The sequence below is a fragment of the Nicotiana attenuata genome, unplaced genomic scaffold (genome assembly GCF_001879085.1).
Source record: "Nicotiana attenuata strain UT unplaced genomic scaffold, NIATTr2, whole genome shotgun sequence".
NCBI classification, from domain to species: Eukaryota; Viridiplantae; Streptophyta; class Magnoliopsida; order Solanales; family Solanaceae; genus Nicotiana; species Nicotiana attenuata.
This window is the reverse complement of record NW_017670497.1, coordinates 84,324-98,147: the sequence shown is the minus strand read 5'-3', so window position 1 is coordinate 98,147 and position 13,824 is coordinate 84,324. Positions and strand designations below refer to the sequence as shown.

General features: G+C 37.6%; 1 protein-coding gene across 1 annotated transcript; it reads right to left on the bottom strand.

Moving 5' to 3' along the window:
• Nucleotides 1–9,936: 9,936 nt before the first annotated feature.
• Nucleotides 9,937–13,569, bottom strand: LOC109240231. Its single transcript, XM_019406863.1, has 6 exons — nt 13,344–13,569; nt 12,780–13,250; nt 11,749–12,649; nt 11,028–11,324; nt 10,712–10,763; nt 9,937–10,146 (listed from the first exon to the last, which is right to left on the bottom strand). Exons 1-6 carry the CDS (start codon nt 13,567–13,569, stop codon nt 9,937–9,939), a joined length of 2,157 nt encoding a protein of 718 aa, XP_019262408.1.
• Between the last annotated feature and the right edge of the window lie 255 nt (nt 13,570–13,824).

Sequence of the window (13,824 nt, the reverse complement as noted above, 5' to 3'; positions counted from 1 at the left end):
TGAGTTGAAGAAGAAGATGTCTGGCTTGAAGAAGGGAAAAGAGGAATTTTGGGTTCTTTTATGTGGATAGTTGTGAAAATGACTGAGAGGGGTTATTTAATGGGGGTAAGGAACCGGTTAGGAGTGGGTGAAAATTTGGGTAGCCGAGTCGGTTCACAAAGAGGCGAGAAGTTTGGAATCAAATAGCGGGAATGGAAAGAAACTGACACTTGATGACGTGGCACCATTTCAGCCGTTTAAAAGTTGTGCATGAGAGTACCGAGGAACTACTAACATGCGTCGAGGGAACCAGGTTCCTTGACAGTTCTTGCAATTGTAAGCCTCATTCTTTGACCAACGTGCAATGCATTAGCTACTTCTTTACTCTGTAACTGTCATGTGTGTCTACCTATAACGGTATAGAGAAAAGTTAGACTGTGACAGAAAACACTTTTTATCTATTTTACCTGTACATCTCTTTCATACCAATCATCGAGGGAACAGATCCTCAGCTTGGTTTCCTCAACCCCAAAGACAAGCGATTTCATTCAGATTGCTCCCTGCTTAGTGCTTTGGTGAATATGTCTGCAATTTGATCTTCTATGCTGCAGAATTTGATACAAATAAGCCCTTTTTAAACATTATCTTTGAGGAAATGATGTCGCACATCAACGTGCTTTGTTCTCTTATGTTGAACTGGATTATTGGCCATGTTGAGTGCACTAGTATTATCACATAGTAAGGGAACGCACTAAGAGAACACACCAAAATCTTCCAGCTGTTGTTTAATCCATAACAGTTGAGCATAGCAAGATGCAGCAGCCACATATTCAGCTTCTGCGGTTGAGAGGGCCACTGAGTTTTGTTTCTTGTACCCCATGAAATTATACATGAACCCAGAAAGTGTGCCATGCTAGAAGTGTTTTTCATGTCCACCTGATACCTAGCGTAGTCAGCATCCGCATACCCAATAAAATCAAAATTGTCTCGTGAGGGATAGTAGAGAATCTGGTCCTGTGTCCCTTTGAGATATCTCAAGATTCTCTTGGCTTCCTTTAGATGGATTCCATTGGATTAGATTGAAACCTGGCACAAAGACCCACACTAAAAACAATATATGGTCTGCTTGCTGTGAGATACAGGAGTGACCCTATGATACATTCTATACATGCTACTGGAAAATTCACCTATGGCTACGCATGGAAAACCGTTCCAATAGGTTAGTAAACCGTTGCCATAGATATATTGCAACGGTTCAGCGCCCGTTCCACAAGCTGCCGTGGCTATAGAGCTTATGGAACGGTTTTTGGAACGGTTCCAATAGCCGTTGCTATAGTACAGTCTATCGCTACGGTTTTCCCTCTTCCTGTTGGAACGATTATTCTTATCAACTGCAACGGTTAATAACCGTTACCATAACGTTAAATGCAACGGTCAATAACCGTTACTATATCTATTAAACCGTTACGGGTATAGGAATGGCAACAATTTCTTTAAGATATTACTACGGTTGAACTATCTATTGCAACGATTTTTAGATTATTTTGGAACAGTTTGCAGATCCTATTGCAACGGTTTTTAGATTATTTTGGAACGGTTTGCATGTCCTATGGCAACGGTTTAACGGTTTTTATAATATTTTGGAAGGGTTTGCAGGTCCTATGGCAACGATTTTGTTAGCTGTAACAATTTAATTGAATTGAAAATAGTGCCCCCTGTTGTAAATAAAGATTTTACATATATATACAATAAACCATAAAACACTAAAATTTATATAAATAACAAAATAAAACTATTCATAATCCAAATTGTCCGACAAGCTAATAATAAATCCATAGATAGTGATGAAACCGATAACATACATTTGATATTTCAAGATCAAAAGTTATAAAATGTTTTGATAACAAACATTCCTAGAAACCGCCACATACATCTACAACAATCAACAATTCAAAATTCAAGTAAGGTCTAGATCTTCATCACTGCCTCCTCTTCCATCTATTCATCTACTCCACCTATAAAAAAGTATAAAGCGAGATTCGCAAAATGGATTATGCTCAGACCAAAGATAAATATAAATACAAGTTTATGAAGCCAAGAACACTGACATCAACTGAGAATTAAGAATGCAAACACAATGAAAAATTTTAAAGCAATCATGAGAACTGCCTTGGTCATTTGCTCTACAAGTTTAGCTAGATACTGAAATTCTGATTTTTGTGAGTCCAATAGCGATAATGGTATATTGTTGTGCAATGTCTAAATTGTATCTTTATCTGCTAGGCTCCACATGATAATCCTACAGAACGACAAGATTTAAATGAAAGCACCTTGGACTTATCTTTAGGCTAGGAGGCACATGAACAAAAGAGAGCACGCTAGAGATGGTTGGTTGGTCAAAGTGAACTCCAGTAGCACTGAGTCAATCTGGCTTTCTATAAAATGCTGCTCGCGATTGAGCATTGAAACTGCCTCAGCTCTTTCATCCTAAGGTAACTGTAATTTTATAACCATTGTGTACTGCAAGGTAGACTCACTATTTTTTTTAATTGGCCGAGTTGATAATTTTTTCCCAACGACCATAGTGGAACATTTATATTGGAATTAGTTGGATATGATATTGTATCAAGATTGAAGGGCTAAGATTCATTATTTTATACACTTTGTCTTAGTATATGCAAGTTCAGATTTTTTGGAGCAAGTATTTGTTTCTGTATGTAACGTCATAAGAGAGAACAAGTGTCTCAAGTGTTTGCACTAAACAAAGTACCAACAGAACTCCTGGCTGAATCAGAACACCAGAAGTAGCAAAAGCTAATATAGTACAGTCTATGAACTACCTATTGGGAACGCATGAAGCAAAAGTAAGCAAACAATCAACAAAGAAAATAGGGAATGACAGTTCAACTATTCTAAGAACCTGAAATTACTAAATAAAGTTGAGGTAGAATGATGTATGCATACTAGGATCTGCCTCTTCAGCCTAAGGAAAAAAGCAAGAACAGAATAAAGACACCTCACTTAGTTCAGTTAATATCAGAATGGAATTGTTCCTATCAAAATGAGTACACATCAATTTTCAACGGAATACCACATCCATTTAAGCCAGCCTCAGTCAGACTACATATTAACAGAAAAAAGGAGGAAAATTTAAGACTCTAAATAGTCGAGTTTGCGCATGAATGCTTAAACTCTAAGCAAGTAAATACAAAGTTCAGGAGCTCCATCGTTATCATGATTCATCATGTAGAATGCCTCTGAATCACTATTCACTAAGAAGGAGCTTAGTCATGCAGCAAAATCAAGAACTGACCCTTCAGAACTTGGTTCAACTTCCTATTACTCTGTCACATTTAGTCAAGAAGTTGTTCCTTGACTCATATAACCAAGTGCTTGAAGCTCTTCACCTACACTCTTGCACACTGATAAAGAGAGAGAGCGAGAGAGCGCACAGTGGTAGAGAAGCAACATAAAAAAAGAGGAGAAGAAGAGGAAAGAGAAGACGTGTAACATTTGCTACGGACTAACCTTGGGTGTTACTGCCAGCGGATGGACGATTGATTGGTTGAATAGCACCTTGTTGTGCAGAAGCAGCTTCGCCAGGTGCACGAGCACTGAATATTAGCATGTCAGGATCAGGTCTTAAATTGGGGTTGAGACGTTGAAGTCGTGAAACGACGTTCATCGTAATATCTTGTTCCAAGTGATCGAGATTCTGATTGTCTTTCTTCATTTTCATTAGACCTTATAGCTTGAGAGGTTCTCTTTGTTGTCAAAGACAAAACCTTTTGGTTTCGCAAAGATGCAAGTGATCCAGCTAGAATGCGGTTGGATATTTTTTTTGTTTTTGCTTGAGCACCCTTCTTGATTCATGACTATTAAAATCTCCGCCAGATTCGAAAAAGCAAATGTGAAATAGTATAAGATGATTACATATTAGTGAAAAAAAGAGATACATATCCTCTGACAACTAATGCTGTCGAGAATCTGCTGAGTGATATAAGATTTCTTTATAGTATAAGATAATGTACGAAAATCATCAGACTATGCACATACTACAGCCATGTCTAAACTATTCACAATAGGTCCTGATAAAACAAATTCTGTTTTACAAGAAGAAAAGATAAAACAGATTCTGTTTTCTTTCTTTGTTTTACTATGATTTCTTCACTAGATTTGTAATCTTTTTGGTAATCTGATTTCTTTTTATATGTTTTCACTTTCTATTATTTGATTGGTGTTTTCTAGTCAAAACCAGCTTGGAACAAAAATGACATGTAGCATTACTTAAAAACCAGTGGCCTTCAATAAGTCTTAAAAAAGTAAACTTTACTTCCTCAAGGGTTTAAAAGAAACAAAAACGATTACAATAAAATAAGTGAAAAGTTTACTTACTCTGCACATTCACTGAGTTTCCCCGAGTTCTGGCTCTCAACAATCTTCAGAATCAGTGATTTGTTCTCGTCCAAATACTAACATAGAACAATAGAAAGCCCCAGCATAAGCAAATGTTAAAATAACATCATATGTAATGCCCAAAATCTCATATATAAACAGCCAAAACAGCAAAAGTTTATTCCCTCGTACTAATATCAAGGCATAAGTTACATCTCTTCTGTTAACATCCAGTAAGCAGATAGTAGAAATAAAGCTTAGAAAAAGTTTGAGATATTGGATAGAAGCTTTACATATAAATGTCAGCCTTCAACAAAACTGACCATATTGAAGGACTTGATATCAACCTTTACCTTGATAGAGGGGAAGGTAAGCAAAGCAAGGTAAAGGATATTTTTTCGACATACTTCTAAATGACAGCCCCCGCCACCCTAGAATGATCCTATTTTAAAGGTTCAAGAAACTACTGAATGCACAATTTGAACTCAACGGCAATATAATACAAATGTCCAGCAAGCACACAAGTAATGTGCACTTTGAATATAGAACTGTCAGGAATGCAACAACGATGACAAAAATAAGAACGTCAAACATGCAGATGATCAATGTAAACTCAGCAAGACCACTTCACTTCAAAAAGACCCTACACCTTAAGGTGACTCCAAAAAGTACAAGAACTTTAGAAAGTCACATGAGAATCTAAATATCTACACCAAAATTCACTTCCTTATTACCTTGAGGTAGAGCATTATGCGTAGCTTGTAGCAAAATTTTTATCAATACTTATCTGCTGCACTACAAGCAGTCAAGATGAAGAGCAGCAAAATTATTAAAAAAGAAAAGATGTTCATGCAAAGTTTGATGTCCAATTGTTCACTCTTCTTTATTCATGGTAATCTGATAGAAGATGACAAAGTGCTCAACGAGACAAGGACCTTTACATCATCGAATTCAATCTACCTAGCTTTTATCCAGCTTATCTATTCACATAACAAGTATTCTACATCAGAAAGAGGACGCAACATACACATTCACAGAAAATAGAATGTTCCTACGAGGTATTATGTCGTTAGTGAACTAAAATAGAAGCTCACTACAGTTGAAAATTTAAGGAAGAACTAGCTATGCTTAATCAGTACAATGATAGAAAGATTTTTTGATATTGATAGTGAATTCAAGGATAACGCATGTAGCACACATCTTTATGATGGCAGCATATACTTAAAATGAACAAGCGAGAGTTATTGGCTGATGTAAAGAGCAATCACCTGGACAAGAAATGCAGAAACGTTCTTTCTCTGATCACCCTGGAGTTGAATAACCTTCAAAAACAACAATAGCACATGACATATTAGTCACAACACTCAAAAATGACCATGATGTTGTAAGACATTTAACAGACATACAACAATCTCCCTAAAAAGAAAATAAACAGAATTAGAAGTGATCGAGAACACCAAAAATAATCTGCAACGACTATATAGCCTGTATCTTTGAGCAGTGCACTCATGGTTGTGGGAAGAACATTAGAGTGGATAATCTTGTCGCTATTAAAAATCGGGAACTTTGTAGCTGAATCTCTTCTAATACCCTGTTTATGTATTTGTCTCAATTTACTTGTACTCAAAATCTCATTGTTTATTTGCTGAAAGGCTGAATGTGATTTTACTGTCAAGCGCGAGATCCTTTTACCAATTATAATCTGCTGTCTACTATCTATACAGCTGCCTCATTGTTATTTTACCAAAAATGGCTGAAATATCAATGACCAAAAACTAGATCTAGAGAAACTAATTCATATCATTACATCACTTCTTATATAACTGTTCAACATAAACACACATTCCTTTTCTTCTGCAAACATCTAAAAATATGCATCCAGAGAAAAAAGTTCTCAAGTTTATACTTCAATGGATCAAGCTTACGTGAATTCTCAGGTGACAAAACTATATTTTTATCACACAAAAACTATAATTGAAAAAAGTAGTTTTAAGAGATTAAAACACANACTTAGTTCAGTTAATATCAGAATGGAATTATTCCTATCAAAATGAGTACACATCAAATTTCAACGGAATACCCCATCCATTTAAGCCTGTCTCAGTCAGACTACATATTAACAGAAAAAAGCAGGAAAATTTAAGACTCTAAATAGTCGAGTTTGCGCATGAATGCTTAAACTGTAAGCAAGTAAATACTAAGTTCAGGAGCTCCATCACTATCAGGATTCATCATGTAGAATGCCTCTGAATCACTATTCACTAAGAAGGAGCTTAGTCATGCAGCAAAATCAAGAACTGACCCTTCAGAACTTGGTTCAACTTCCTATTACTCTGTCACATTTAGTCAAGAAGTTGTTCCTTGACTCATATAACCAAGTGCTTGAAGCTCTTCACCTACACTCTTGCGCACTGATAAAGAGAGAGAGCGAGAGAGCGCACAGTGGTAGAGAAGCAACATAAAAAAAGAGGAGAAGAAGAGGAAAGAGAAGACATGTAACATTTGCTACGGACTAACCTTGGTTGTTATTGCCAGCGGATGGACGATTGATTGGTTGAATAGCACCTTGTTGTGCAGAAGCACCTTCGCCAGGTGCACGAGCACTGAATATTAGCATGTCAGGATCAGGTCTTAAATCGGGTTTGAGACGTTGAAGTCGTGTAACGACATTCATCGTAATATCTTGTTCCAAGTGATCGAGATTCTGATTTTTCTTCATTTTCATTAGACCTTATAGCTTGAGAGGTTCTCTTTGTTGTCAAAGACGAAACCTTTTGGTTTCGCAAAGATGCAAGTGATCCAGCTAGAATGCGGTTGGATATTTTTTTGTTTTTGCTTGAGCACCCTTCTTGATTCATGACTATTAAAATCTCTGCCAGATTCAAAAAAGCAAACGCGTAATAGTATAAGATGAGTACATATTAGTGAAAAAAGGAGATACATATCCTCTGACAACTAATGCTGTCGAGAATCTGCTGAGTGATATAAGATTTCTTTATAGTATAAGATAATGTACGAAAATCATCAGACTAACGTATGTAGCACACATCTTTATGATGGCAGCATATACTTAAAATGAACAAGCGAGAGTTATTGGCTGATGTAAAGAGCAATCACCTGGACAAGAAATGCAGAAACGTTCTTTCTCTGATCACCCTGGAGTTGAATAACCTTCAAAAACAACAATAGCACATGACATATTAGTCACAACACTCAAAAATGACCATGATGTTGTAAGACATTTAACAGACATATAACAATCTCCCTAAAAAGAAAATGAAACAGAATTAGAAGTGATCGAGAACACCAAAAATAATCTGCAACGATTATATAGCCTGTATCTTTGAGCAGTGCACTTATGGTTGTGGGAAGAACATTAGAGTGGATAATCTTGTCGCTATTAAAAATCGAAAACTTTGTAGCTGCATCTCTTCTAATACCCTGTTTATGTATTTGTCTCAATTTACTTTTACTCAAAATCTCATTGTTTATTTGCTGAAAGGCTGAATGTGATTTTACTGTCAAGCGCGAGATCCTTTTACCAATTATAATCTGCTTTCTACTATCTATACAGCCGCCTTATTGTTATTTTACCAAAAATGGCTGAAATATCAATGACCAAAAACTAGATCTAGAGAAACTAATTCATATCATTACATCACTTCTTATATAACTGGTCAACATAAACACACATTCCTTTTCTTCTGCAAACATCTAAAAATATGCATCCAGAGAAAAAAGTTCTCAAGTTTATACTTCAATGGATCAAGCTTACGTGAATTCTCAGGTGACAAAACATATTTTTATCACACAAAACTAATATTGGAAAAGTAGTTTAAGAGATAAACACAAATTATCTTTTCAAATTCACTGAAAATTTAAGAGAAAAAAGTGACGACAGCGATAGAGACATTTTAAAATCTCAAGTCTAACGAGACCCTAAATCCATAACAGCATCACTGCGCCAAAGCCAAACAACTCATAAACAAAAATAAAAAGTAAGAAAAACGAAGCCAAAAATCTACTGTGAGACCCTTAAAGTCCATGGACAAAATAGAACTTTTCCCCAATTCAGCGAGATTCACAATAATTACAAAATAAGATGAGCATATAACTGATGTTTAGCTGGAGAAATTGGGAAGAAGATGCGAACCTGAAACCCTAGGGAAGATAGCAAAACCCTAAGCGAAAATGCGCCAACAGGAATGAAATTGTGGAATTTGGGGATTTTTTTCGGATGGAGTTTGTATATTATATATATATTCGATTAAAGTAGATATAAAACTTTAAAAAAAATCAGATTGTGGGCCCCACCTTATTTTAGCGGGTATTGAAATTTTTGGTGAAAAATAAGGAGGGAACTAAAATGACCGTAACAATACATCTAACCGTTACCATAGATGTATGTATTGCTACGGTTATATAAACTGTTGCCAATATTACATTTATAGGAACGGTTATTGAGACTATTGCAACGGTTCAGTTGCTAAGTGTCCCGGTAGTTTGAACAGTTGTTTGTAACGGTTATAACCGTAACAATAGAACACCTATTGGAACGGTTATGGATCCGTAGCAATAAAAAGCGTTGCCATAGCTCCAATTTCTAGTAGTGATGGTCTCATTCACAGAGGAACCAGGTTCATCCATGTCCAGACGAGTGGCTGTGGAAATGGGAGTATCAATGATTTTTTATCCTTCCATGTCAAATCTCTTGAACACCTCCTTGATGTACTTCTATTAACTTATCATTGTCCCCTTGGGAGTTTACTTCACTTGTAAACCCAAGAAAAAGTTCAGTTCCCCCGTCATGCTCATTTCAAACTCACTCCCCATGAGTTTTGCAAATTCCTCACACGGAGAATCATTTGTTGCCCCAAAAATAATGTCATCAACATAGATTTTCACAATGAGCATGTTCCTTTCTCGTTTCTTATGAAAAAGGGTGTTGTCAATTTTTCCTCTTGTAAAATAATTTTATAGAAGAAATTTTGACAACCTTTCACACCGCGCACGAGGAGCTTGCTTTAGCCCCTACAGAGCCTTGTCTAGTTTAAAGACGTGCTCAGGATGCTCATGATTCTCAAATCCAAGAGGTTGCTAGACGAAGACCTCTTCTTTTAGAAAGCTATTCAGAAATGCATTTGACATCCATTTGGAACAATTTGAATTCCATATGAGATGCAAAGGCAATGAGAATTCTGATGGCCTCCATTCGAGCAACTGGAGCAAACATTTCATCATAGTCAATCCCTTTTTCTTGATTGTAGCCTTGAACTACTATCCTTGCCTTGTTCCTTGTTGTATTTCCAAACTCATCAAGTTTGTTTATGAGTACACACCATGTTTCTATTACAGTTCGATCAGCAGATCGTGGAACCAGGTACCACTCACTGCCTCTCAAATTGATGGAGCTCTTCTTGCATAGTTGTAATCCAGTCTATATCTTTCAATGCTTACTTGATATTTATGGGCTCTATTTAATTAAGAAAGACTGAGAAGGCAAGTGAGTTTCTTGTCTTTGATCTGGTTTGAATTCCTGAATCAAGAGGAGTGATTATGTTTTCAAGAGGATGTGAACTTTTGTGCTTCTAGTTGGACACCTGGGATAGCATCAACAACTCTGTTCTTAGATTCAATTGTTGTGACTGAGGGACCAGGTTCCTCTCCATTAATTGGAGATATGGTTGCACCATCCTTATTTGACTCCTCAACGTGGCTCATCATATCAGCCTTTCCATTTTCCAAGGCAATGACTTCACCAGGGACAATTGACTGTTTTCAGTCTTAATCATTCTTATCATTCAAATCCTTTCCACATGGGTCATGAGATTCGTTGAAGATCACATGTATGCTTTGTTCAACACATTGAGTTCTTTTGTTGTATACTCTGTAGGCTTTGCTTTTTGATGAATAGCTTAGAAAGATTCCCCCGTCGCTTTTGGCATTGAATTTTCCAAGTCTTCCTTGCCATTGTTAAGGAAAAAACATTTGCAGCCAAATGTTCTTAAATGTGTCAGCTTGGGCTTCCTTCCGTTCAACAGTTCATATGGCATTTTGTTCAGAAGGGACCTCATCATACACCTGTTCACCAAGTATCATGTAGTATTGACGGCTTCTGCCCAGAAACCTTTTGCAACGCCACTGTCAATCAACATTGTTCTTGCCATGTCTTCAAGAGTCCTATTCTTTCTCTCCACAACACCATTTTGTTGTGGTGTTCTTGGAGCTGACAAATTGTGAGTGATGCCATTTTAGCACAGAATTCGTCAAATATGGCATTATCAAATTTTGTCCCCTGGTCAGACCTAATACATACTACATTATGGCTCGTCTTCACCTGGATCTTCTTCACAAATGCCACAAACACTTGAAAGGTTTCATCCTTGCATCTGAGAAGTAGAGTCCAAGTAAATCTAGAATTGTCGTCCACTATAACAAATATGTACTTTTTTCCTCCTCTACTTGGCACCCTCATAGGTCCACATAGATCCATATGGAGGAGATCAAGTGGCCTTGAGGTACTAACTTCCTTTTTGGGCTTGAAATAGGATCTGACTTGCTTTCCTTTTACATATGCTTCACACACCTTGTGATGCTTGAAGCTTGACTTGGGCAGACCACGAACCAAGTCCTTCTTGGCGAATTTGTTCTACAATGCAAAACTTGCAAGACCTAGCTTTCTGTGCCATAGCTTAGCATTATCATCAACAGCACTCAGATAGCTGAGATCTCCATTTTTCAAGGTCTCAAAGTCAGCAACGTAGATATTTTTGTATCGTTTGGCCACTAACACCACTTCTCTAGTCACAAGATTTGTGACTTTGCATATCTTGGATACAAATTCCACTTTGTTTCCCTTGTCACATATTTGAGAAACACTCGGCAAGTTGTACTTCAACACGTTGACGTAGTACACATTTTCAATAGAGTGAGAAAGAGACTTCTCGATCCTTCCAATTCCCAAATGTATCCCTTCTTGCCATTTCCAAAGGATACACTCCCTCCCTACAGAGCCTTCGGTGAAAGGAAACCGTTTGTGCTTCCACTCATGTGCTTCGAGCAGCCGCTATCCATACACCTTTGTTGGCTGCTCCTTTTCGTTGTTCCCTGCACATTGAAATCAAGATTTAGACTTAGACACCCAAATAAATTTGGGTCCCTTGTAATTAGGAAATTGGTGAATGAGAGCTCTTTTGGTCCAAGTATGCATCACACATTTTTTATATGAAGGACCAGGTTCCCTAGCATTAGTTACTTTTTCAGCAAAAATATTGTTTTTTTTGTTGAGATTGAAATTTGGCCTTACAGATTTCCTTAAATTGCCCATTGTTACCACAATAAGTGCAGAGTCAGTTATCAGGTAAAGTAACGTACTTGCAATGAGAGTTGTAAGGAGTCTTTTCCCTTTGGAACCTGATTCCCTGCCTGTTTCCCCCACTGTTTGTATACATAGCAGTGATTGCATCAGAGGACCAGGTCCACTTAAGTGATTTTTCTAGGTCACTCTTCACTCTTCCTAGGTCTTCCTGAAGTTGTCTGTTTTTCTCAAGCTCTGCACACAGACTAGATTTCACTGATTTTAACTCGTATTCAAGCCTAAGGTGTGTTTCACTTACAACTTCCTTTGCTTTTTGAGTGTTCCCAGGCCTACTTTCCCTTTTTAGTTCCTCAATTGTTTCTTTTAGGCCTACAACCACTACTATTAGGTCATCTCTCTCATGATCAATGTCAGCAACCCTCACAGTTAAAACCTCTTTCTCCTTTGTAACACACTCAGTGATCTCTTTTACCACTAGATCATCTCTCTCATGTTTTATAGTTGCAATTTTTTCAGTTAAGGCATCTTCTTCCTTCTTCAGACTCTCAATGGTTTCCTTTAAGTCTGCCACCACAACTACTAGATCATCTCTCCAATGTACTGCTTCTCCCAGTTCCACAGTTAATGCATCTTTATCATTTACAAGACTATGATACGCATCAATTAAAATATTTTCCAAATACATAAGTTTTTCCGAAGAGTAAGACTTTAGATTTTTTTTTTGAACATCTAAGAAGTTTACATCATCATTATCATTGTCAATTTTTGCCATAATGGCAAAGATTGAGTCATACTCAGTGGCTTCACTTTTTACTACAATCATGGAGCTATCACCTTGATCATCATCTTCTCCAGATTCGCTGGAAGAGTCTCCCCATGTAGCAAGGGCTTGTTTCACAACATTATCAGCGACATCTTTTCTCTTGAATCGTTTGTCAGGAACCTCATTCCTTTTAGCTGCTTTGTCAGTGTTGTGTTTGTATTAATCTTTCTTGAGGAAAGGGCAATCCGGACGTGTCCTGGCTTGCCGCACATATGACATAGGTCATAATCTTTTGGCTTGCTGGAGCGCCCCTTTTTGGAATGCCTCCAATTCCGCGAACCATTTTCTGAAACCTCTTTGTCAGGTAGGCCATATCAGCATCCTCACCACCTGAGTCATTATTGTTCGTTTTGAGGACCAGATGCTTCTCCCTATTGGGCTCTCTTCTCTCATTATCCTTCTTCTTCTTCATTTCATAGGTCTTGAGATTGCCGACAAGTTCATCAATGGTCAGCTCCTGAAGATCCTTTGCCTCTGTAATGCCATTTACTTTGCTTTCCAAGGAACTAGGTAATACACTAAGTATCTTCCTAACAAGTTCGTTCCTAGGGATGATCTCTCCCAGTGAGTGAACCTCATTGATGATAGATGTGAAACGAATGTGCATATCCTGAATGGACTCATCGTCCTTCATTCTGAAAAGCTCAAACTCTGTGGTCAGCACGTCAATCTTGGACTTCTTTACCTGTGTTGTCCCTTCATGAGCTATTTGGAGGGCTTCCCAGATCTCCTCAGCTCATTGGCATGCTGAAATCATGTTGTACTCATCTGGTCTAATACCACATACGAGGATTTTCTTAGCTCAAAAGTTCTTTTCAATAGCCTTACGGTCAACATCATTATATTCCTTTATAGTTTTAGCAACTATCGGTGCGGGGTCTCCAATGGTCTTCGTAGGAACGAAGGGTCCATCGCAGATGATATACCAGAGCTCTGAGTCTTCAGTCATGATGAAGTCGTACGTCCTTTTCTTCCACCATTTATAGTACTGGCCGTTAAATCTTGGCGGAATGTAGGTAGACTGAACTTCTTCGGAGTTTGGCGGAGCAGCCATGAGGATCCTTTCTAGGTGTTAGCCTGATAGAAAGAACCCGCTCTGATACCAATTGATAGATATTGAGGGTCCACCAAACTATATATAAAACCAGGTTCTCTATTAGTTTCCACAGAACACACACATACTGCAGTAAGTAAATGACACAATGGATTATTACGTGGAAAACTCCCAGCTCACGGGTTCAAAAACCACGACCTACCCTTGTAGGTTTCAACTTCACCACTGAGTAACCTTTAGATTACAAACTATTGT